This window comes from Zeus faber (genome assembly GCF_960531495.2).
Source record: "Zeus faber genome assembly, chromosome: 18".
Classification (NCBI taxonomy): domain Eukaryota; kingdom Metazoa; phylum Chordata; class Actinopteri; order Zeiformes; family Zeidae; genus Zeus; species Zeus faber.
Window position 1 is genome coordinate 17,100,028 of NC_137210.1, and position 23,039 is coordinate 17,123,066.

Sequence of the window (23,039 nt, forward strand, 5' to 3'; positions counted from 1 at the left end):
TATGACAGCCGTCGGGATGAAGCCAACTTTAACGTTTCATTTGTATAAAATGACGAAGGAGAAGATAACGACCAGTTGAAAATACTCACTGAGACATGAGCGCTTGGCAGCTGCACTGGCTCCTCCGGAGCACAGGTTTCCTCCCCGATGCACCAGCTCCAACTCCAGGTTGGTCCTGAGGAGACAGCACCATCAGCTGCCGGCCACATTCCTTATTGTGCACACATCCTCTCATACAAACAATGTCTCTGACAAAGACACCGTCACACACACACACACACACACACACACACACACACACACACACACACACACACACACACACACACACACACACACACACACACACACACACACACACACACACACACACACACACACACACACACACACACACACCTCTTCCACTCCTTAATACATGTATCAGCAACTCCAAAACAGCATTAGTGCGTTTTCCACCACTTAAAAGACTGAGGGAAAGATGATTGATGTATCCCCGTCAAGTCGATTGCTGCAAATGCGCCTGTTTTGTCAAAGAAATTCCGTATCTAATAAAATGACAGCTTTTCAGGACCCACTCTGCACAAGCGGCGCTATTAGCATAAAAGCAGTTTCATCTACAACCCCCATGAATAATACCACTGTTCATTTTAAATATGCATATCCAAATACGGTTAGTCACGAATTTCAATTGACCAGCACCCCTGCAAGAAAAATCCCAAAAAAGAATTTCAGCTCTCATAAAATCATAAACAAGTACACCGATAGTGAAAACAGATAGGGGTTACTAAAATTAGACTGAGCACGGCTTGTTTTCAGCCCGCTGCTGGCCATTTCTTTCTATGGGCCACTGAGGTGGGGGCAAATCCTTAGGTTTCCTGGGAGAAAAAGCAATTTCACATAGATAATGCAGGCACCATGAAGCGCCATCTGGCTTGTGCTGATAAGAGCACCCCTGTGACAGAGGAATTTTCCACTCCTCAGGCAATTTGCGCTGTTCATTGAACTTCAGAGAGCCAACAGGCACCCAGACACACTCGGGGGATGTTGCCCAGCAGGGAGCAGGGTGAGGGGACCGCTGGATCGGGAGGTCAAAAGGCCCAGAGAGGTCAGGTGCAGGGAGGACGGGGGCGTTCTGGCTAGCGGAGGTCTAAGGGATTGACGGCAAACAAGTCATTTCTCTGACCTATGATCAACCTTGTAAAAAAGAAAAGGATTATAGTGATTCGTTTCCCACTCACTCAATCCCATTTTCCTTCATCATCAGTGTGGACCGTAACACTGGCAGGTCATCTATGATCACACCCTAAGTCAGAGAAGAAAAATTGAAGGTATTGCGGAACTCTGAATACCTATGAAAAGGCGCCCGGCAGACCTGCAAGTGTGACTAAGCAAGCTGGCTTTTATGAATAAGCACTCGGGGGGCGTGGCCGTTAAATTCAGCCAGAGAGTATGCAATAAATCCATACAGTCAGACCTAATAAAGGGTTCAGTGAAGGTGGTGGAACGAGAGTCAATACGATTTTACTGCAGCCTAAATTGACAAAGCTGGTAATGCCTCTTAGAGAGAGAAGTTTTCGAGCAACACCTCTGGACCCAACACAGCAGTATAATCAGAGGTATGAATAAAGCCAATCAAGAAAGCCTTCACAGTTCCCCGCACAACTTTCAGAAAGTGCCAAGTAATCCATATAGTCGGTGTGGGCACAATGACTATGCAACAGCTGCAGTATTGAATTTCAATTCTTTTTCCCCCCCTCGCAGCGGCTCTCACAGGAGGTAAAAATAAAACGACGAGAAGCACAGAAAACTAAACTCCAAATGGAGGATTGCATTGACATTCATTGTTATTCAAAAGGAAGGGGCTGGTATTAACTCACAGAAGAGAACAGACAAGAGTTCCAGTTTGCCAGCCACAAGTCTGTCTAGCCGAGAGCGTGTGTGTGTGTGTGTGTGTGTGTGTGTGTGTGTGTGTGTGTGTGTTTGTGTGTGTGTGTGTGTGAGAGAGAGAAGGGGGGGCAGACGTAGAGGTCAATACACGCACTCTGCTCAGAGATAGCCCGTCGTGACTGGGCCATTGCTCATATCAGCACGCCCACCCATGTACACAACAGAACAGCTAAAAGGTTACGTTCGGTATTTCAGGGGCCGATGAAAGGAACCAAGATGGAGGAGCGTACTCGCTAGAAATCACTTGACCGTGCAACTGACCTATAACTGTGTGAATCAATGGCATACATTAGATATTAGAAAGTTTCATACAGCGGGAGGAAACCACCTGGGAATGCGTTATAAACCTCCCCTCCAAAAAGTCCAATATCACCTTCACCAATATCACCAAACACGTAGGAACATTCAGAATTATTGCTAAACATAATTTATTTGGAGGTTAATAGGATGCTCTCACCTAGCTACAGAGTACATGAAGAGGAAATCATTATCTGGCGAGCCGGGGTTCTTCCCATAATCCATGTACTTCTTCTGGGTGGTGTTCTTAATGTCCTTGATAACCAACTCCATCTCTTTACTCAGGTTGGACTCCGTCTGGAAATTAGGGGGGGTGAAAAACTCTTTATCATTATATTCATCCAAATAAGGGTGCACTTTCACCAAAGGACATTTGGAGGATTTATCTACGACTCAAATTTGTATAGTAATACTTGAAAAGACTGCATTCTTAATGTGGAGGGGCTTGTTCTAGACATATTGCATGTGTCATTGAAATACAAAATACTGTATGGTTTTTTATATTTCAATGACACATATGCAACATCATTCAATTCATAGAGAAAATTTATTTTGCTTACCACACCTACAAAGGGAGTGTGACGTGGAATCGTGGTGATTAATAGGGCTGATGAACACTTACTGGGAAAAGGCCCAGTTGCTCCTGCAGGTCCTCGACCTCCTTCACCAACACGCACGTCTTCTTGTTGGTGGGGGAGTGCCAGGCCCCGGCCTCCGTGCCCCTCCCCGGGCGACAGGGGAGCACGCTGTTAGCAAATTGCCGGCACAGCGGGCACGTGAACTCACCCTTGTCCACAGAGAAACCCTGGAGGACCTGGTCGTTCTGGGTGACAGATAAAATAATAGCACATCATGCGTTCCATCAAAACAGGAAACAACAGCAACAGAAAACAACAACAACAGGCTGTGTGGGACCATCTCCAAGGCTCTTAAACCTTTGAATCTGATCAGTGTTCTTGAATTTTAGAAAGGGTCTGTTAAAAACAGAATAGTGTACGGACAAATGAGGAGTGCCCAATCAAATCCAACCGGAATATGCCTATAACTAACCAATCAATACTACAACATGAATAACATTGGAAAACAATGGAAAAACGGTGAGTCTGGATGAACTCACTCGCAGAGATTCCATGTAGGACTTGTGGCAGTCTATATGCAGGGTGTGTCCGCAGGTCTGGACGTAGACTCCCCCGTCCCAGCCAATAGAGACGGACTGCAGACACGAGCTCTGGGGGGGAAAAAAAAAACAAAAAAAAAAACAGTGTTTAAGAGACGGCAATTTCCCGACAAGTATAAAGAAACGGCGCATGAAGGTATATGGCAGTTACAGCCGAATCGTGATACCAACAATAGATACGTCCAGCTCAAAAAGGAGCTTGATGTATCTCACCTGCCCTCTAATGCACACCCTTAGCTCTCCACCTCCCCCGTCCATCATATACTGTATCTACAGCTGCAGTTACAGGTAGGTTCAAGAGGAAGCGAGGGATTGTAAATCTCACAACGAATGAGAGCAGGTCCAGAAGCTGCCACTGGGACCAAGGCACGGTCAGCGTTTGTTGTGAACACAGTTCGGAAAGAAGGGAAATCACCAACAAACCGCACATTGGGTGCAAGTGTTGTGTCAGGGTAAAAAAATAAATAAATAAATAATAAAGCGTACATAGTGCCGTTTCAAAGTGACAGTGCAATGTGATTAGGGGAGAAGCTGGCCGCTAAAGACTGGTGCTTCAGTTACATCGTCAGGAAGACTACTCTCTCTCTCTCTGTCCGCAAAAAGAGAGAGAGCGAGAGACAGAGACAGTGATAAACCCCAGGCCCCGTATCGTGGAGTTAATGCCGGCCCGCTATCATGGCGTCCCATGACCGCATGTACTTCATTCTGGATGTGCTGATAGACAGGCACAGAGCTGTGGATTCACCTGGACACCACCAAGAGATTTAGAACAGGTCTTACCCAGTGTTCAGGCATTTGAAAGGCGCTTTGTAATGTAGCACAGGGGCTCCTCCGGCTTTTAAAGTGTTGACATTTGTGTGACGGCCAAACAAACGATTCACAGACAGCGGTCAGTTCCCACCGTCACGGTAGACGTTGAATACTGTGGGAAAACCTCCCTACAAAAGTACATTCATGACTCCCCATAGCATTACAATAAAACTCATACTCGCACAACAACTACATATTAAAAAGGGAATTTCTCATTTCAACCTCAGATGTGCAGAATACTGTTATAGATGATGCTGTCAGTGTTTTTCATCCTATTTTTTGACACCTTAGAATAGTTTCAAAACCTCCCTTTTGGCAAAGAGTCTTAAACGCTGGTCAAAGATTCCATGAAATGGCATTTACTGTGTGGCAAACCGCTGGGATTTTACATTGAAGACATTTCTGACTGAAACAGAGCAGTTGGACGGGACCTTAAGGAGGGTGGGGAGGAGAAAAAAAAATAGGGGCTTTTTTTTTTTTGCAGAATGCCATTTGGTGGTAGAAGTTGAGTACTGTGATCTCAATCCTGTTCCCCTTCATTTTGGGAGTGTAGACATGCACAGGCGGCATGACAGACATCTCTTAAAAGAATGTGAATCCTAATTGTCTTCAAATGGATTTAAATATTTCTGTAAAACACTGTAAAACAGATATAAATGAAGTTCATATAAAGGACAAAGATGCATTTTTTATTTTATTTCAGGGAACCTTTAAGATTTAAATTTTTTATTTTTATTTTTTAAGTCACTTACATCTTTGAAAAAGCGCTGCATGAGGGTGAGCCGGAGGTCGTGCGCTACTCCGCACGTGTCCGCAGCGTAGATGTGTTCCTCGTCACTCGTCGGCAGCTTCTTGGCCTCGTCGCTTTTGCAGCGGTGTCCTAAAACTGAAAAGGCACAAAAAAATCTGCAGTCAGTGGTGAGGACTCCTACTCTCGCTCATTAATGAGGCCTCGCACATGAACAAATACAGAGAGAACAGAGAGGCGCAACACATTCATATTTTTTTTTCCATCTCAACTGTATTACTGATAAATGCTTTGGTAATAAATAGACATTACATAAATAGAAAATGTACAGAAATAACAATGTGCTGTTTTATTTTAAAGCAAAAAGTCACAAAATTAAGAAGTGCTTTAACATAAAACGCGCTAAAAATAGGCGATTGACGCCTTTCCATTGACGCCAGGAGAATTTTTGTTTTTCCTGGTGTGTCACGTTCGACGTCACAAACACAGCGGAAAATGTGCGTGTCATGGTTCCAGTGTGACGGGGAACAAAACCGTAGAGGAGACAGCAACAGAGGAAGAGGAGGTTGGGGGCGGCGATTGGATGATTTAAATTTTGCATGCCCAAGGCTAACACGCGATAACACAGCCCGAAAGTTGGTCAAATGGTAACATTTTAAAATTGTAACAGATATTCAAATATATTCGCACTTATGTATTTTTTGAGAAGGAATATTCAAATGTGATTTTTGGCCAATTTTGAGAGCCCTAACACACACACACACACACACACACACACACACACACATTCTCGCTTCCTCTGACTGTTTCATATAAAACACGATGATTTATTTTTTAATAAAATAAAAACGGTCTGCATATTTGCAAGTTGCACTGGCCCTAACACACACACACACACACACACACACACACACACACACACACACACACACACACACACACACACACACACACACACACACACACACACACACACACACACACACACACACACACACACACATTCTCGCTTCCTCTGACTGTTTCATATAAAACACGATGATTTATTTTTTAATAAAATAAAAACTAAAAACGGTCTGCATATTTGCAAGTTGCACTGGTGCTCCTCGTTTTAAAATGTAGTAGAACTGTGTCAAAAATGGTCGCAAAATGGTCAGTCTCTTTATGAGAGAAAGAGAGAGAGAGAATACAGAAGGGAGAAGGTAGAGAAGAGGACAGCAACCGACCAGTGGCATATTATATATGATGATGTTCCTTTGACCTTGAGCACAGAGTGTTCAAAACCACATTATGAGTTGACTAATTACTAATCAAACATGCCATTTATTTTCATGACAGTGAATGATCCTCCTCTGTCCACAAAGATGGCACAGAAATTACCTCTTAACACTAGCAGCCTGTTTGTACAAGCAAGCAAGGATCAACATGAATGATAAATGACCGAATTAAGACAACAGCTAACTTGCCTATTAAAATGAGATTTCCAATATGGTGGACCTAAGCTTCCACTGAATAAGTGTTTTGGCAATAGGCAATTCCGGTGATAGGGGAGTATATTCTTTTGTCTGTGAAATACACGTCCTTTTAATTTGCCACACCACCACCCCTCCAACCCCCCTAAATTCACTTGCAGGTTGTATAAAATTGAACTACAAATCAAGACGGTGGCGAGGCAACACATTCCTGTTTGGTCTGGACTATTTCGAAGGATTAGTAAATACCCGAGGATGCCTGGAGGAGAACCACAAGGCCCGTGGGTCGGTCCTCTGTGGACGGGCCGCTCTGGCCGCAGATCACACAGTCGTAGAGAACCTCAGACTCCATCACCTCAGACGCTCCCAGATCCATGGCCGCGTCGGTGTCTGGTGATTCTGTCACACAAAAAAATCAAATTAGTGGTCGACCGGTATGGGTTTTTCAATAGCCGATGCCGATATTTAGAGAGCGGGGTGGCTGATGGCCAATGTACAATGCAGATATCATGTTTTCTTTTTGCATTTCATAAAATACAACAATTTAATAATAATAACAAATAAGACACAAAATTGCTTAACTTATGCTAATGATAATTATAATAAAACTAATGCTACTGTTGGCGTTGTCTCTGCAAGTGCACATATTTTAAATAAAAAAAATGTCCACAGGAATAACAAAACCATAACTTTGTAATAAAAAATATATATATATATTGCAACGGAAGCAACGGGAAAACGGTGTGACGCAGTGCAGGCAGTGGGGTTTCGGTTTCTAACGGGACGGAACAGGACAGTCCCTTATCTGAGTTGTGTATAAAAATGTTGTTTCATACAAGATAGGAAACAAAAAAAAACAACAACAAAAAAAAAAAAAGAGTTAGGGTTAAGTTTTGCCTCAAATACAAAGTATTTCCAAACAGCACTCCTGCTGTTTTCTTTCAAAACCGGTCGTGGAGGCTCTGCACTTGCCATCTTTAATGAGCCATTACAAACCAAATGAGACGAGTGAAGACAGCGAGTGAGAGGAGGCGGGGCTATGTGGGCGCTGCAGCAGTGTATGGTGTGTGTGTCAACTCGCTAACGGAGAGAAAAGAGAGCAAGGAAGCGCAGCTGGTACCGGTGTATTGATAGTGCAGAAAATGAGTATTGAAACCGTTTCAAATATTTTGAATCGATATGTATAGAAAAATAGATCCATTTTTTAACACTAGTCTGTGACATTGTTTCGGTCTATTGGGATCGTTAGCACAGGCATCCACCTATGCCGATTATCTCAAAATGCGCAAATATGGGCCCAATTAATAAGCCGGCCGATCAATTGGTCAATCCACACATCAAATCTACGGTTGCGAGAGTTTCCACATTCAACAAAAAAGGAAACGACAAAGACAAACAAAATGCTTCAGCAAACCCAACAGCTTCACTGTGCCGAGCAAATCGGAAGAATAAAACTGAGGTATGTTCCAATTCAATGTTCCACTCTGATGCATTTCAGTTAAAAAAAAGATACATAGGAGAAGAAAATAACCCCAGCCCATGTGTCGCTTTAAGCAAGCTTTAGGATCGTGGTAACAGCCAGCCTTTGTGGGAAGTGACCCATCTATCTTTTCAAATGAGATTAGATTTTTCAAGGTGAATTTTCAGTGATTTTTTTTTTATATTACATAAAACCTTCATTAATATATTCACCAACATGCTTCCAACTTGTGTGGGTTTCCATAATTCCATAATTGAGAGAAGGGACAAGTTATTATGAACAGGAAGAATGCCCCTCCCTTATTAGACAAAGACCTTGCCAATAACCAGCATGCTGGTTTCAGGTCAAGCCATCACTGGCAAACACACTGGAAATGGGATAAAAAAGAAAAAAGAAAAAAAAGTTTTGCATATGAGCAGTCGACTGTTTAACCACGCTCCACCGACCTGCGCTCAATGCTCACACTGCCCAAGTGACTCGCTTGGCACGAGAGATTAATTACTAATGTGGAATTAGTTTAAATGTTAAGGACTGTGTTCAATTTGAGCAGTAAATATAGAGGAGAAATGTCAAGCTGTGTTGGAAATTGATTTATTGCTTTGTGGAGGAATAGGTTCTCAGGAGAGGCGGTCGTGTTCCCGGGGAAATGAAAACTGTTTGCATTAGATGTCAACACCGGAGCTCTGACCTCAGGCCATCCCAGTACATAGACACACAGCGAGGAACAAGGACACGGTGTTGCAGCGAGATGCCGTCATCTGCTGCTTTTTGTAACGGACATGAAACTATGTTTTCGCGAGGATTTTTCGCTCATCGTGTAATAATGACGATCGAGTCCAAACGGGGCTAAAGTAAAATGAATAATTCTGTTTCAAAAACAACATGGGAATGCAAGACTCGGTTCTAAGATGTAATTTATAAACAACATAACAAAAATAAATGTCAATGGGTTTATAAGAATAATCCATGATTTGGGCCCCCCCCCCATTGTGGATTAAGTATTAACATTTGAACTGCCTAAATTTGTGACATTTAGTGCACGCTGTTGTATACGATGACGATTTTTTTGGTTTGTTTTACGCTTGGCTATACATTTGATGTGGTTCTCGGAGACTTGCAGTATGACATTAGATTACAGACAACTCCAGGAGGAGACTAAACTGCGTTGCAGCTCCTCAAGGACAATACAGGAAAAAAAGGAAAAACTTGAAAGAGCAGGCAAATATATTTTGTCGCATTGACGTGATTTGAAGAGGCATCCGGTCCCATTTCCATTCACACTCAGTAAAGGGAGACATGAATGAGGTAGGGCTGAGTGACTTCAAATCGTGATTAAATAAAGAAAAAAAAAATGTGCCATTGTTCAGCTTCCAGTGGCATACCATTATTATTAAATGAAAATACTGGCATAGTATGACATAACGATTAGAAGATATCTTTGAAACACTTCTCACAGTTCAGTAGTCGTGATGTCATAATTGATATTACTATATAGTTCAATGTGATGATACAAATGGATCCTTTAAACAAAGGATTTTGATTATATAAGCAGAGAGTGTTTTATAGATCGTCCTATCCCAATGATTATTATGATGAGACACTATTTCATGTTGCCCTGGGGCCCCAGCGCAGACCTGTTTCGATGCTCCGTTTCATCATAGCAACCATTTTTCATCCTCTAACCACTGTGTCAGGATGGGCTCTGGGAGTCCAGCCACCCATTAGTGCTTTGATCCTGTGTGCCCTTAGCCAGCACCAGCCTACCCACACAACTTCCGAAGAGGAAGGTGTCCCTCTCAATTCTTTCCTAACAGGCCTGCAGGGACCACAGCAGTGGCCACTTTCACCTTGCTTTCGTGAAAGCCCAAGCTGTATAGGCTTTATTTGAGCTATTTATTTGAGCTTTCGTTACTTCCGAGGGCTGACTGAGATGTAAAAAGTCGGGCGTACCTACACTTTTTCCTTTTCATATGGAACAAAACCAGGGGCCGATTGCAATCATAGGTAAACCTCCTCCAATATTTATTATTGACTGGAGAGATTGCAAGAAGGAAGCTAAGGAAACAAACTCTTTTGTAAAACACCACAGGGTCAAATGTCTGTTCTTACCAACATCCATCGCTGTTTCCATAAAACTCTTCTGCCTGGAGGCAAATTCTGCAAGCAACTTTTGCTGTCTCTCTCTAGCCCTCTGGCGTCTGAAAAACAGGGGGGGGGGGGGGTGTTTGAAAGGCAGAGTGTTGATTATTGGGCTAATGTGGCAGGAAGACCCTGTGCAGCCCAGCAGCGTGTGGGTCTGACTGTAAATTGAGTCCCTAATCAGAGGACATAAACAAACGCTGACAGGAGCGCCACAGCTCAGTAACTCCCACTGACAGCCTCTGGGGCGCAGACAACCAGCCTGAGGAATGGCCTCTCTCTCTCTCTCTCTCTCTCTCTCTCTCTCTCTCTCTCTCTCTCTCTCTCTCTCTCTCTCTCTCTCTCTCTCTCTCTCTCTCTCTCTCTCTCTCTCTCTCTCTCTCTCTCTCTCTCTCTCTCTCTCTCTCCTCTCTCTCTCTCTCTCTCTCTCTCTCTCTCTCTCTCTCTCTCTCTCTCTGCGTCTCTCTCTCTGTGTCTCTGTGTGTGTGTGTGTTACCTCGGCAACCACTACAGCCCTTGCAGAGGAGAGAGATGCTACCTTTGTCTATGGGGGTCAAGTCACCCGCCTCTCCCCTCCCAAAAAAGGCAATTATTGGGTAAGTCTCCAGCCCGTTCCATCACCTTTACAGAGAATTGGGAATACGATTCCACAGATAGAGGTTTTTAAGGGCCGGTACCGATATTTGTTTGACTGGGGCTTGCAGATACAGATATTTTGTGCCGATATTGAATATAGTTAAATTCTAAATTCTTTACGCCGAAAATACGTTATATTTTTTCTTCCCTGAGAAAGACAAAAGAGTGGCTCTGCGGAGCGACGGCGATAGCTTCTGAAAAAATTCCCGGCAGTCTTCTCACAGCCCGTGAGTAACTTATACGGGCTGAACTTTTCATGTCTGTATAACAGCAGGACAATAAACGGCTAGAATATCGATATCGTGATATGAGACTAGATATCGTCTGGGATTTTGGTTATCATGATAAAGTTGAATATTGTCTGCACCACAGTAAGAAACAGAATTTTCTGGACTTCATAGACTGTTCTCAGCAATACCTCTACCTGTTTATTGGGTGTAAATATTTCCTGAAAGCACCAATAGTCATCCCCTGAAGAAATATCTGCACTACATGCAGAGGTAAGATTTATAGATTTTGAGCATGCTCAGAGTGATGCAGTACCTCTCTTCTTTATCCATGGTCTTTTTGTCGGTGGGGCTGCTCTTCTTCGGTGGCACTGGAGGACACACCTTTCCGCAGATGTCCTGGATGCTGCACTTGCTCTGGCGGCTGCGCGTAGCCGCCTTGGTGAGGATTCGCTCGATGGCGGTGATGCCGTCTCCGTGGGTGTGACGGCTCGTGTCCATGTCGTCCAGCCAGTTGGCCGACAGGGAGTTCTGCTTGGCCGACAGCTTCTGATGGAGCTTGATAAGGAGGGACAGCATGCTCTCCCGGATCTCCAGGATCTCCGTCACAAGCTGCGGCTGTGAACCCGGCGGGACCCAGCGCGTTGAGGAGCTCTTGGGCCGGACAACCTGGGAGGCTTCGGTGCTGCTGCGGTTGATGATCTCCTGGAACTTCCTCCTGCGTTCTGCGACCAGGCTGAACACCTGGGCCTCGCGCAGGTTCTAGTACAGAATGGCACAAGACAAGCAAGAATAATGCATTTGACTGTTGACAAGACATATATTTTAGCATGGGTGGTCCCACTGGGGTGGAACCCCTGACTTTATAGAAATATTACAAGTTACGACACACACACACACACACACACACACACACACACACACACACACACACACACACACACACACACACACACACACACACACACACACACACACACACACACACACACACACACACACACACACACACACACACGACTATTAGTGCTTTCATAATACAGTATATTTAGACAGAAACAGAAATGTTTGAGAAACAATGATTAATAATGTGGATATTATGACCAGGCAGAGAGAGACAGTGAATAGAATAGCTAGAACAGTGTATGGAGTTCAGAAACCTGCATTATTTTACTGTAATGCAGCCTTAAAGACAACATTTAACTTTATCACTACAGGCAAAATCACAGACCATATCAACAATTAATCGTCCAAACCTAGCTCTGAATGACTGGAGGAAGGCCATTTTACCACAGTAAGATTTCACGGCACACATAATACAATTGAATATTCATCTTTCGTCAAATAATATATCCTGAGAGTGTTTTTTTTCCTGGGGGGGAAAAAAACCTCCAATCACCCTGACGCAACCGCAGTGAAATTGTGTGAAGGACTCGCCATGACCTGACCTAGCGCAGGAGGACCAGGGCAGCACTGTTAAATAAACATACATCATACAGCCCAGTCAAAGCAACATCAATCACATTGACATGCGGTTAAAAAGCATTTACCCAAACCTGCATTACACACGTAATTAGTTTGGGCAGTCAAGAGGGAGGGACCTGCTGAAGCACAATATCACGCGCACGCTACAACAGGACAGGGCAGACCTTTGAAATGCACACGATTTATGACAACGCAGGCACACAAAGTGGAAAAGTAAAAATACATTAAAATTTAAATTAAAATAAAAACCTGTATAGGCAATTAGCACACACACATAAATCCTCAGAATCATTAAAACAGAAAATCTGTCCCATTACCAAAAAAATATAAAAATATAAAAATTTTAAAGCGCCTTTAGTTTTCCTATTAATGGAACATATGGGGATGCAAACAACTACCTCTCTCCAATTCCCTGAGAGACGCCTTGAATTCTGTGAAGCAAGCATGGCAGAATGACAAAATGAGGATGAAGGGTGACATGAAGGTACCAAAACATACAATGTAGTATGCTGCAAGAAGGCTTATCATCTACCCAGAGGGAAATAATAAATTACAGACAATAAAAATAGAATATTTATCTTTAAGAGCAAGAACAATCGCATACTCAAAAGGGGTTATGGAACAAACACCGTGTGACGCCGTTTATTATATCAGTCAATGCAAAACAAAGTTTTGGGGCTGTGAGTTGGTAGAGCAGAAGAAAGGAAGATTACACTTACACAACAAATCGTTTCCACGGTCAAGCGTGGACATTTCCAAGGCTAGCTGTCCACAAACTCAAGATAAATAGATAAATATCTGCTACTGTGGCTAATGCCATAAACATTATAGATTTCAGTGAATTAACATTAAAATCCATTATTACACTGGGGATTGAAGAATGAACCTCTGGTTCTATATAATTTTTATCCTTCTTCTTTCACCACATAGTGGTCACCATTTGTCAGCAATTGTCTAATATTACTAAATGTGCCTTTAAGATTAGAAATGTGAAAATAATATTTACAGAAATGTAACATGTATTTAAATCAGAGCATTTATTTTTCATTTAAATTTTTTGGCTAGTCATTTTGGAAATTCAGTGATCAAGGCATTTGGAAGAAAAAAGTTACTATTTGACATTTTTGTAGTGCAAGGCTGTGCACAAAAATGTTAATCACTGGAATGAAACTCACCTTTATTCTCTAAAGAAAAGCCAACAAGTCATTGGCTAAGATAACAAGCGATATCACAACATAACCACTAATATGTCGTTGAGAACAACAAGTCTTCAAATAACTACTTAATTGGACAACAGTCAGCAAGCTCTCTTACCTGGACAAACGTGGAGGCTTCAGAGCTGGTGCTGGGAGGGGGCTCTCGCTTAACTTCGGGGGCCGTCTCTGGGACTCTGACCCGGACAAAGTTGATGACGTGGTGCAGATTGGAGAGGAGGTTGGTGCCAGGGAACCAGCTGTCATGGCAGTGCTCCTCAATGCAAGGCTCCTGTAAACGATAAGATACTCACACTGTAAGATAGTGGAACGGACATTTGACTACATCAATAAAAAGTCAAGTTAAGCTTGTGGGATCCACATGGGTGTACACAAAAGAATAAATAAAAAAAGCAGCCAGAAAGCGTGTCAAAAATAATTTTGTAAGGATACTACAAGAGATAAGGTGTTTACAGTCAATAGGGCATTTTAAGACAGACATATTATAACAAGAGGTGTAGCGCAATCTGTGTCTTGTGAAGGGAAAACAAGTTGGGTTTGAGAGTTGTATTTAAAGTGTATAGACTGAATTACCAAATAAACATTCTTGTTGTTGTTTTACCTCTGCTTTCGGGATACAAAGGGAGCCTCTGAGGCATTGCGTCTCACCTCGTCCTCTTTGTTGTCTTGGATTAGGTTGTCCAGTCCCAGCTCGATGAGGTACAGCACCATGCACAGCACATGCTCCGACATGTTCTGGTGATCCATCCAGATCTAGGACGCATTGAGATAGTCGTCAAGAGGAGGAACCCCGTAGGGGTCGGAATGAAAGTACCGCAAACTACACACGTATTAAACAAGGACTCAGCACATTCCATCCAAATTTAAGGGGAATTTTCCAACCGATGTCAAATGTACGAAAGAATATCCAATGTGAATTAGTTGAGGAAAATGTACTCGGTAGACATGTATTTCTGCAAGTTTTGTTTCATGCCACTAAAGAAACAAAGACAATTATTAATTAATTTGTATGACAATCGTCAACTAAAATTCCATGGTCATGACTGCCCTTAATGGTGTTGCCAGAGTCCACGATGAGAAGCTCACCTTGTAAAGGAGAGTGAAGATTACAATGTGCAATGTCTTGCAGTGCAGCAGCTTGACCAGGCCTTTGTAGCACGGGTGCAGAGGACTCCTCTCCTTGTAAGGCGGCCATGGGTTTCCAGTGTGAATGCCAGACTGCTTCAAGCTAAATGAGAACATTAAGTTAATTAAAAAAATAATAATTTAAAAATAAAAACACAGAAGTCATTAACATGCTTCACCGACGTAGCTTTTTTTTTTTTTTTTTTTTTTTTTCTCAATCCGCTAGCCTACTTTCACAACAGCCTTTCACAGGAAGATATACAGTCTCAGAAATCAGAGTTTGATGATGTGACACTTAACAGTCTCCTGAGTAATTCACTGCACAAAAGCTTTTAGTGTACGCAACAGAACAGCTGATGGGCAGCAAAGTCTCTCACTCTATTAGCAGTGAAAGGATCCCGGTTATATAAAAACGGAGCCGTCCTGACAGGCAATCCATCATAGTCTGAGTCCGTACAAGCAGCATAAGCACACGATATCACACGCTGAAGAGGAAAATGGCAGCTTCACTGTGTTTCAAGGAGAAACGTCTCCCGGGTTTTATCGAGGAAAGGACACCTAATACTTGTCTGCGACGATAAAGTCTTCAAAGTAAAAATGTTGACGTCCATTCCAAAAATAATAATAATCTGTTAAAATGTCAGTGATCCTTCAATACATCATTTGTAATTGTTTTCTCTGGGTTCTTCTTAATCATTGAAATATCAAAAACTGGCTTAGAATCCCATAAACTCCACGGAATATACTCCGATAACTGTTATGAATGAAAAGAAAGTCCAGGGGGGTGGTAAACATTTGGTACATTTATCTATTTCCCACCTTCTAGAAAGCCTAAAGAAATTAACCCTACGCTATCTGCTTAACCCTGACTGACATATTTGTCTTGGGGGACTTCTGTGCGGCAATCTAACAAGAGGGACTCACCAATTCTATTACAGTTTGACTTGAATTATTGATTTTGCTTGACGGACGTCTAATTGGAAGCAACCCCTTATCGCCATGCACACCTGACCACTCTTCAACCTGTTTCTCCAGGTGTGGGGGGGGGGGCTGACTCTACAACAATGAGCAGGGCGAGACTCTGGTTCTGTTTGGCAAGGCAGGTGAACCAAAGACCTTTAGCCGACAGATAAGTGCAAAAAGATTGGATGTGGTACAGTTCAACCCTTCAGAAAAGAAAGAGTCTTTACAGTCTGCAGATATAGGTTTCTGCAATTTTAGATTCATCTGTATTTTTAGGTGTATAGACATTCGATGCACAATGTGGACTCACAATGCAGAGTATCTGTCCATCGCTGACTGGACGTCACGGCGGTACACTGTTCTGAGAACAACCATTATGGGGTCAAACTCCTTCTGCCACACCTCCGCTATTTGGGGAAAGGAGAAAGACGTGTTTTGTTAGGTGCTTGATAAAAAAAAAAAAAAAAAAGTCAAACTGAAGTCATTTGTTCAGGGTTCCTCCACTGTCTGTAGGTGGTACAAGCCTGCCACCCAGTGGTCTACAAACAACAGGCTGAAAATCCTTCAACCAATGTCAATGTATTAGGATGCATTTTAATCTTCACAAAAGTCCATTTTCCTTTGCCTACAAACATAATAGGGGTACAATGATACAGTGTGCCCACGGTTCTGTATGTATCATGTTTTTTTGGGCCATGGTAACTGTACTGTACCTTTATATTTAAGAAAACATTTTTTTTTTTTTTTTTTTTTTTTTTTTTTAATAAAAAGTTAAAAAAGGTGTAAAAAAAAAGTTTTGTAGTAGTCTGCCATAAATAACTAGTTTAACGTTCTGTGTGCATGACTGTTGGGGGAGGAGTGAGGCGGCGGTTCAAGTTCATTGGTGGATTGTTATCATTTTCATAAATTAATCTGATTGGAGGGGAGGTGTCCAGAATAGTGGATAATTGGCCCAGGTGTCCAGGGGGGCGGGTTCCTGGTGGAGAGTCAGAGCGTACAAGGAGAGGAGAGAGGGAAGTGAGGCGAGTGCCTGGTGCAAATGGAAGCTAGAGGGAGTGTCTGAAGAGAAGTCTGTGATAAAAAGGGACATGGCCATCCCAGGGGCTTATTTTCCAACTGGACGCGGGTAATAAAACCGGCTTCGGCTATACATAAAGCTTCCTTCTGCGTCTCGTTTATTGTGTCTGTCTGGTCGACCCCGTCAAGCGTCACAGCATAATTGAAATGTGAGCTATAACTGTAATTGTTGAAATTGCGCAGTGGGATGTTCTTGCACTGTGTTGCATTACTGCTATGTATTACATATGTACAGTATATTTGTTGTTTGTATTTTAAACGGGTTTTTAATCAATAAGCAAATCCAACAGAAGCTCAAACAGTGGCGCTCCAACAGTGGATTCAATAGGAAGTGTGCATTTATGGCACAGCACGCTGCAGCTTGCCTGGTCGCTGCACCAACGCGTCTGGTGTACTTCTATAGTCATATCGTAATACCGCGGTTTACGTGTGCCTATTGAACTGTAGGAGGCGTACCATACGGTCCGATAACAGACCGTGTACAGTTGCATCCCTACAACATACCATATGATAGGGGTCTTAAAAGGAAAGAAAAAGCTATGGGCTGCTGTCATAGGAGTGTCTGTGGGGAAAAAAGCCATCCAATTATTTATAATTAAGGCATAGTAAAGAAAAGGTGGCCAATTTATGACATCTATAACCTACAAAAATATAGTTACAATTTTAGTGTATATGGTCCTGATACTGCGAGAGCTTAGTCGACTCAAAGACAGGACATATTAGGACATAATAACCCATGACTTAACACTCCTCTTTCCCAGGCAGCATCGATTTCATAAGAGAGATAAATGCCTTGATGCAACAGCTCTTTCATAAATTAAGATAATGAAATCTTCCAGGAGGTCATTTAATCTTGTTATTTGTGCGCGGTAGCGGTGTTGTGTAATGCCGTGGTCCCACCTCAAGCCAAAACGCTGGAAATAGACCCGTGATCAAATTCAACAGAGGAAGTCAGGGGTTCTGAACCTGTTTTGGTCAGGGCCCTGTTTTAGGTCCCCCAAGAACTGGTGCTGTGACCCTGTGTGCATATCAAGTAACCCCATGCGTAACCCCACGCGGGGTCTTGACCAGAAGGTCGAGGATGAGAATACGGTGCTTTACATGACACATTAGTCTCATGTCAAGTCTATCAGTGGTCTCACCTTTAGGGGTGTACATGCCCTGCTGCATGGAGCCTCCCGGTTCAAACACCGGTGCTTTGAAGTCGGCTACAGCGGATAGCATATCCTCAAAGCTGCAGCTCCCGGGTACGATCCCGCTCTTGGGGTTGGGGTTCTCTGGAATCTGGAAAATGGTTCTTGAGGAAAAATAACAAAAAAAACGATTCTAATAGATAGCTGCATCTGCAATTCCAAAGATGTAACCTGACTCGCGAAGTAGCACCAGGCTCAAGCGGCGAAGGATACGAGGTCTAAAAGTGAACTGTGTGTCCGGTCGTTCATACAGAGCTGGGACACCATCTCCGCTCGAAGAATCTCGTCATCCGCCATGCCTGGAACCGAGAGAGAGATAAACGGGAGAAGAGACCCGGTGCGTAAGTAGCGCCATTTATCGAGAGACATATTGAGAGAATCCATCCGTGTGTAAAACCTACCCAGATGGATGCGAAGACTCGTGAGGATCACCAGGAAGGTGAGCGCTCCTTCCAGCATTGGCCTCTCCTGCTCGGAGTCCAACACGGCGTTCTGATGCTGAGAAGCCATGGTCAGCAGATCCACAACTTTGAACCTGAGAGAGGGAGACCACTCTGTGTACGCTGCAAAAGCTAACCAGTAATTTCCCTCCCTAAAATTATTAATGTTCTAACACTTCGTTCACGTGTGTACCTCTCAAAGACGGATGATATGAAGTAGTCGGAATCCAGCCTTGATGCACAAACCTGTAAAACGAGTAGATTTTAAATAAATAAATAAATAAGAAAATAAATAGTCCCATTTGATTTAAAAAAAAAATATATATATATATATGTGGGTATTACATGTATAAGCAACAGAGTATAAAATTGAGAGAATTTGCATTAAGTAAGTATTTATGTCCATGTACAGCCCTCCTCACCTGGAGCAGATAGATATCAGGGTCTATCATGGAGTTGCAGAAGTGAGACTGCACGTAGGTCATGGCTTGACCTTTGATCTGCAGACCATTCCTCACCCACATGTTGCTGTGTATCTCGGACAGGCTTGCCTAGAGCCAGCCCAAGCAAGGTAAAGTAAATACAATAAGCAAAGATTAACATAATACGACTTAAAAGAAGTATATGGTTTGCCCCATGCACAAATGCGTTGTCACGGCACCCTCTGGTTCCTCACCTGAATCTGCAGTGGATGGACCATGATCTTCATCAGCATCTCTTGGTCTGGTAGGAGGCTGTCGAGGTCGAGGCCCTGGCACTTCACAGCCTGCAAGACAACAAAATAAAAAATTATAATCTAACCTGCCATGAGAGAAACGTTACAGAAAAATGGACATATAATGAAAACATACGTTTTTACTAGAGATGAGACAACACCAACGTTGGTTGTTTTTTTTAGATACAGATACCTGAAATCTTGAGTATCTGCAGATCTAGATACATATAAGACTTTTCCTCTAAATCTTAACTCTTTTTCTTCTTAGCGGCTGTAGCCTGCATACATTTGTCGTATTCCTTTAGCTGATGCTTCTGCAGGTGCTTTAACAAGCTGGTACAGTATCGAGGGAAGGCTATTTGCTCAGGGAGCTCGAATAACATACCTTGCTGAGAAACATGGCATAGTAGCGGTGCAAGGGCAGGTGAAACGTCACTTGATTTGGAGCAGGCTACGGAAGATACATCAGCCGTGAGATACACAAGCTCAGAATTTATCACTTTAAATACGTATATACTTGAAATACTACTTGAAATACTTTTGGATTTACCTCATCTACAAAGCCGATGGCATCAAACCAGATCTGTAATGCCTCCAAGCAATAGCGTACCACAGTTTTGGTGTACTCCTGCGTCTCCTACGGAAGAATTGTAGTTATATAGAATCCCAATTTAAATATAAAACTTTATCGATATGACACTCTACATTACAATGTACTTCAAATAAAATTTATATCTACACACGTAAATAAGATGAAGAAGCAGTAGTTAAAGACACACACCCAGAGAGAGAGAGAGAGAGAGAGAGAGAGAGAGAGAGAGAGAGAGAGAGAGAGAGAGAGAGAGAGAGAGAGAGAGAGAGAGAGAGAGAGAGAGAGAGAGAGAGAGAGAGAGAGAGAGAGAGAGAGAGAGAGAGAGAGAGAGAGAGAGAGAGAGAGAGAGGAGAGAGAGAGAGGAAGAGGAGAGAGAGGGAGAGAGAGAGGAGAGAGAGAGGAGAGAGAGGAGATAGAGAGAGAGAGAGACTTACTTTGACTTTGCAGTGTGTCAGGAGACCCCACATTGGCTGTGCACAGGCCTCGAGCTCTGCCGCAAAGGCTGCATAATAGGTCTGAGACTCAAATTCCACATGTTCATTCAGCTCTCTCTTATTCAAGTTCATTCCTATGGGCACAAGTCAAGGTTCAAAAGTTAGACAGTGGCCATGTGTGAACACCCTATAATATAATTAGCTTATCAAAACTACAAACCAACACATCTGATTCCAGAGCAAAAGTATTTATTATACAAGTTTAAACACACACACACACACACACACACACACACACACACACACACACACACACACACACACACACACACACACACACACACACACACACACACACACACACACACACACACACAGAACAATCTGTGTCAAACAGGCAGATTGCCCTCTGATCAAGGGAAGAGCAGTCAACATGAATACAATGTGATGGTGACACTCTCTGACTAATGCTAGTAAGGGGATACTCCAGCAACTCTCCACCGTACGGGGACGGGGGCTATTTTTGGGCTTGTGGTGAAGTACTCATGGCAAGTAGACAGCACAAACCACTATTCCAAGTGAGAGACAATGACTCACATAACTCCCCATAGCTCCTTCTCAAGCATATTTTAGGACAGTGCTGATCTCCGTCAAACATTCTTGTCTGCATTACAACCAGAAATATTCTGGATATATAATTAAGTATATGTCAAATTTATGTAATATTCTGTATTTTATTAATATTCTGTAAAATTTTTAAAATGGCAATTCCACCTTTTCAAATACTAAATACCGCAAAAATATTTGTTACCATAATTGTAGGAGATAATTAGCAGATAATATTAGGGTAGGCTTCTCACCACACCGTTCAAAGTTTCCAAAGCCCCAAAATATAAAAAAAATAACAAACATCTAAGAATGTGAGCCATCACAGTCACGGGTAATGTAAAATATGTGAACAGACAGACAGACAGACGGACAGACAGTAAAAGGGCTAAAACTCAGTTTGACACCAGAATGGTACTTGAAAGTGGTGGAAAAGTGGAATTTCTCACCAAAGTTGGAACAAAGGAGAAAATATGAGTCACCAAAAACTTAAAAAAAAACATTGACGCTACATGGGCACATGAATGTGTGTTTGTGTACACGTGTATGTCAAGTGTGGGATTTTATGTCGATTGGCCAGAAAACTCGAATTCTGCCTGAATATCGTGTAGGTATGCCCAACACAGCCTGCATTAAATGGGAGGTTTTTCAAAACCCTGGAACTGAGCATTGACACAGGATTTTACACATTGACATTTTACCTCAATAGGGAAGTACAACACAATGAGACAAATTTTTGGATTCAAGTTCAAGTGTTCAAGTTCAAGACTTGTAGATTGAAATAAATAAAGACCACCGGGAGTGCGCAGACCTTCTTTTGTGAATATTTAGACATACCTTCAACAGAGGCATCCATTGGAGGTTTGTACATTTAAATTACATTGCTCCCGTTCCTTCAACATTTCGGCAATTCCCTGACACCTTTAAGATCAGCTAAGCGGTTGTAACACTAATAAAAATAAAACATCCTCTTACCTTGGAAGAAGGACACAAAGCTCATCCAAAGCATCAACAATGAATGGTCCTCCAGGAATTTTTTTGCTACACTTTGGTGCGAGAGGATATTGATAAAATCGCTAACTAAAGGCCAGTATGTGTTGTTCTTCAGCAAAGCCTCACCACAGTTCACCACAACGTGGCGACTGTTCTCTTCATCTGAAAAAGAACAAAAGACAGAATTGGGGATACACATACATGAGTTAAGACGATTTGATCAAAGTTATTGCGAAACTGTTCACTAACATACACAACGGGGCAAACCATACTAAAACTAAATATGGCTGGAAATGGAGGACAGGCACCGCCCAACCGACCCATACCTGTCATCTATCAGTCACAGTAAATGATATCCATATGTACACGTAGATTAAGAAAACAGATTGGCCTTTGTTCTGTGCAGCAGGTAGAGTGAAAGTAGAACAACCATGACGAAGTTATTACAACAACCCAATAGAATTTAAATGATGATACAGTAATACAGCATGGAGGAGATTCTGAAGTTTGTCTGTATGATTCTATAAACACATTTAAATACACATCCTGTCAATAGGGCTTTTGAGAGTGACTTGTTGGTTCAACCATCAAAACCCTACACTACTAAAAGAAAGGTGTGGTGATGTACTAATCTTGATTATTTCCCCAATTGTATATAAAAAAATAAATAAAAATGTTTCCCTTGTTTGCGATTATGCTCAGTCAGAAGAAAAGCCTGCATGCCAGTGATAACTCAGGAGCTCAGAGAAGAAAAAATAAATAAAAATACATTGAAAATTTGAAATATTATTTGGAGCTGCGCAACCATATTTTCACATATTTCAACAAGAACATAAAAAATGCTCACCTTGAAGTTCACTCTTAATAAGGCAACTCTCCATCATGTAGAGGAGGACAGTGACCATGATGTCCAGCAGCTGACACTCCTCCGTCACGTGTCGCGCCAGCTCCTCGTTGCTGAACAGCTGCACGCTGATATGTACAATTCGGTTGGACATGGTGTCCGACTCGTGGCTTTTCATCAGTGTTTTCATAATGAATGCATAATGTTGAACAAATGTTTTCGTGAAGGTGATCTGTCGGACAAGACGAGAAAGACAATCACACAACGTAGGCTCTACTAAGTCTACGGTGGGATGGCAGGGTTTGGGCATCACACGTCACTACGCATGTTAAAATGAATATCTAGGTGAACTGACTTGACCTCTGAACCTTATGAAGTCACATTACTGCATTCCAATGTGTTTGTTTGTTTTTAAGTAAGAT

The 23,039-nt window shown here is 42.5% G+C and overlaps 1 protein-coding gene across 2 annotated transcripts in view; it reads right to left on the reverse strand.

Annotated features, from left to right (window-relative positions):
- The window catches only part of ubr3 (ubiquitin protein ligase E3 component n-recognin 3), a gene marked incomplete at its 5' end in the record, with an annotated part of 41,452 nt that overhangs the window by 13,329 nt on the left and 5,084 nt on the right, over positions 1 to 23,039 (reverse strand). Inside the window, 24 exons of one of the 2 annotated variants that reach the window (XM_080018788.1) lie at positions 90 to 175; positions 2,408 to 2,544; positions 2,870 to 3,070; positions 3,365 to 3,475; positions 4,987 to 5,120; positions 6,704 to 6,853; positions 10,044 to 10,132; positions 11,253 to 11,698; positions 12,820 to 12,852; positions 13,736 to 13,906; positions 14,284 to 14,388; positions 14,722 to 14,863; positions 16,034 to 16,130; positions 17,943 to 18,084; positions 18,207 to 18,292; positions 18,395 to 18,528; positions 18,627 to 18,679; positions 18,856 to 18,984; positions 19,110 to 19,199; positions 19,534 to 19,599; positions 19,699 to 19,785; positions 20,175 to 20,308; positions 21,756 to 21,935; positions 22,621 to 22,849. In XM_080018788.1, coding sequence (XP_079874914.1) covers positions 90 to 175; positions 2,408 to 2,544; positions 2,870 to 3,070; positions 3,365 to 3,475; positions 4,987 to 5,120; positions 6,704 to 6,853; positions 10,044 to 10,132; positions 11,253 to 11,698; positions 12,820 to 12,852; positions 13,736 to 13,906; positions 14,284 to 14,388; positions 14,722 to 14,863; positions 16,034 to 16,130; positions 17,943 to 18,084; positions 18,207 to 18,292; positions 18,395 to 18,528; positions 18,627 to 18,679; positions 18,856 to 18,984; positions 19,110 to 19,199; positions 19,534 to 19,599; positions 19,699 to 19,785; positions 20,175 to 20,308; positions 21,756 to 21,935; positions 22,621 to 22,849 — 3,232 coding nt within the window. The remainder of the gene's footprint in view (positions 1 to 89; positions 176 to 2,407; positions 2,545 to 2,869; positions 3,071 to 3,364; positions 3,476 to 4,986; positions 5,121 to 6,703; positions 6,854 to 10,043; positions 10,133 to 11,252; positions 11,699 to 12,819; positions 12,853 to 13,735; positions 13,907 to 14,283; positions 14,389 to 14,721; positions 14,864 to 16,033; positions 16,131 to 17,942; positions 18,085 to 18,206; positions 18,293 to 18,394; positions 18,529 to 18,626; positions 18,680 to 18,855; positions 18,985 to 19,109; positions 19,200 to 19,533; positions 19,600 to 19,698; positions 19,786 to 20,174; positions 20,309 to 21,755; positions 21,936 to 22,620; positions 22,850 to 23,039) is intronic. The other variant, XM_080018789.1, reaches the window with a different exon arrangement.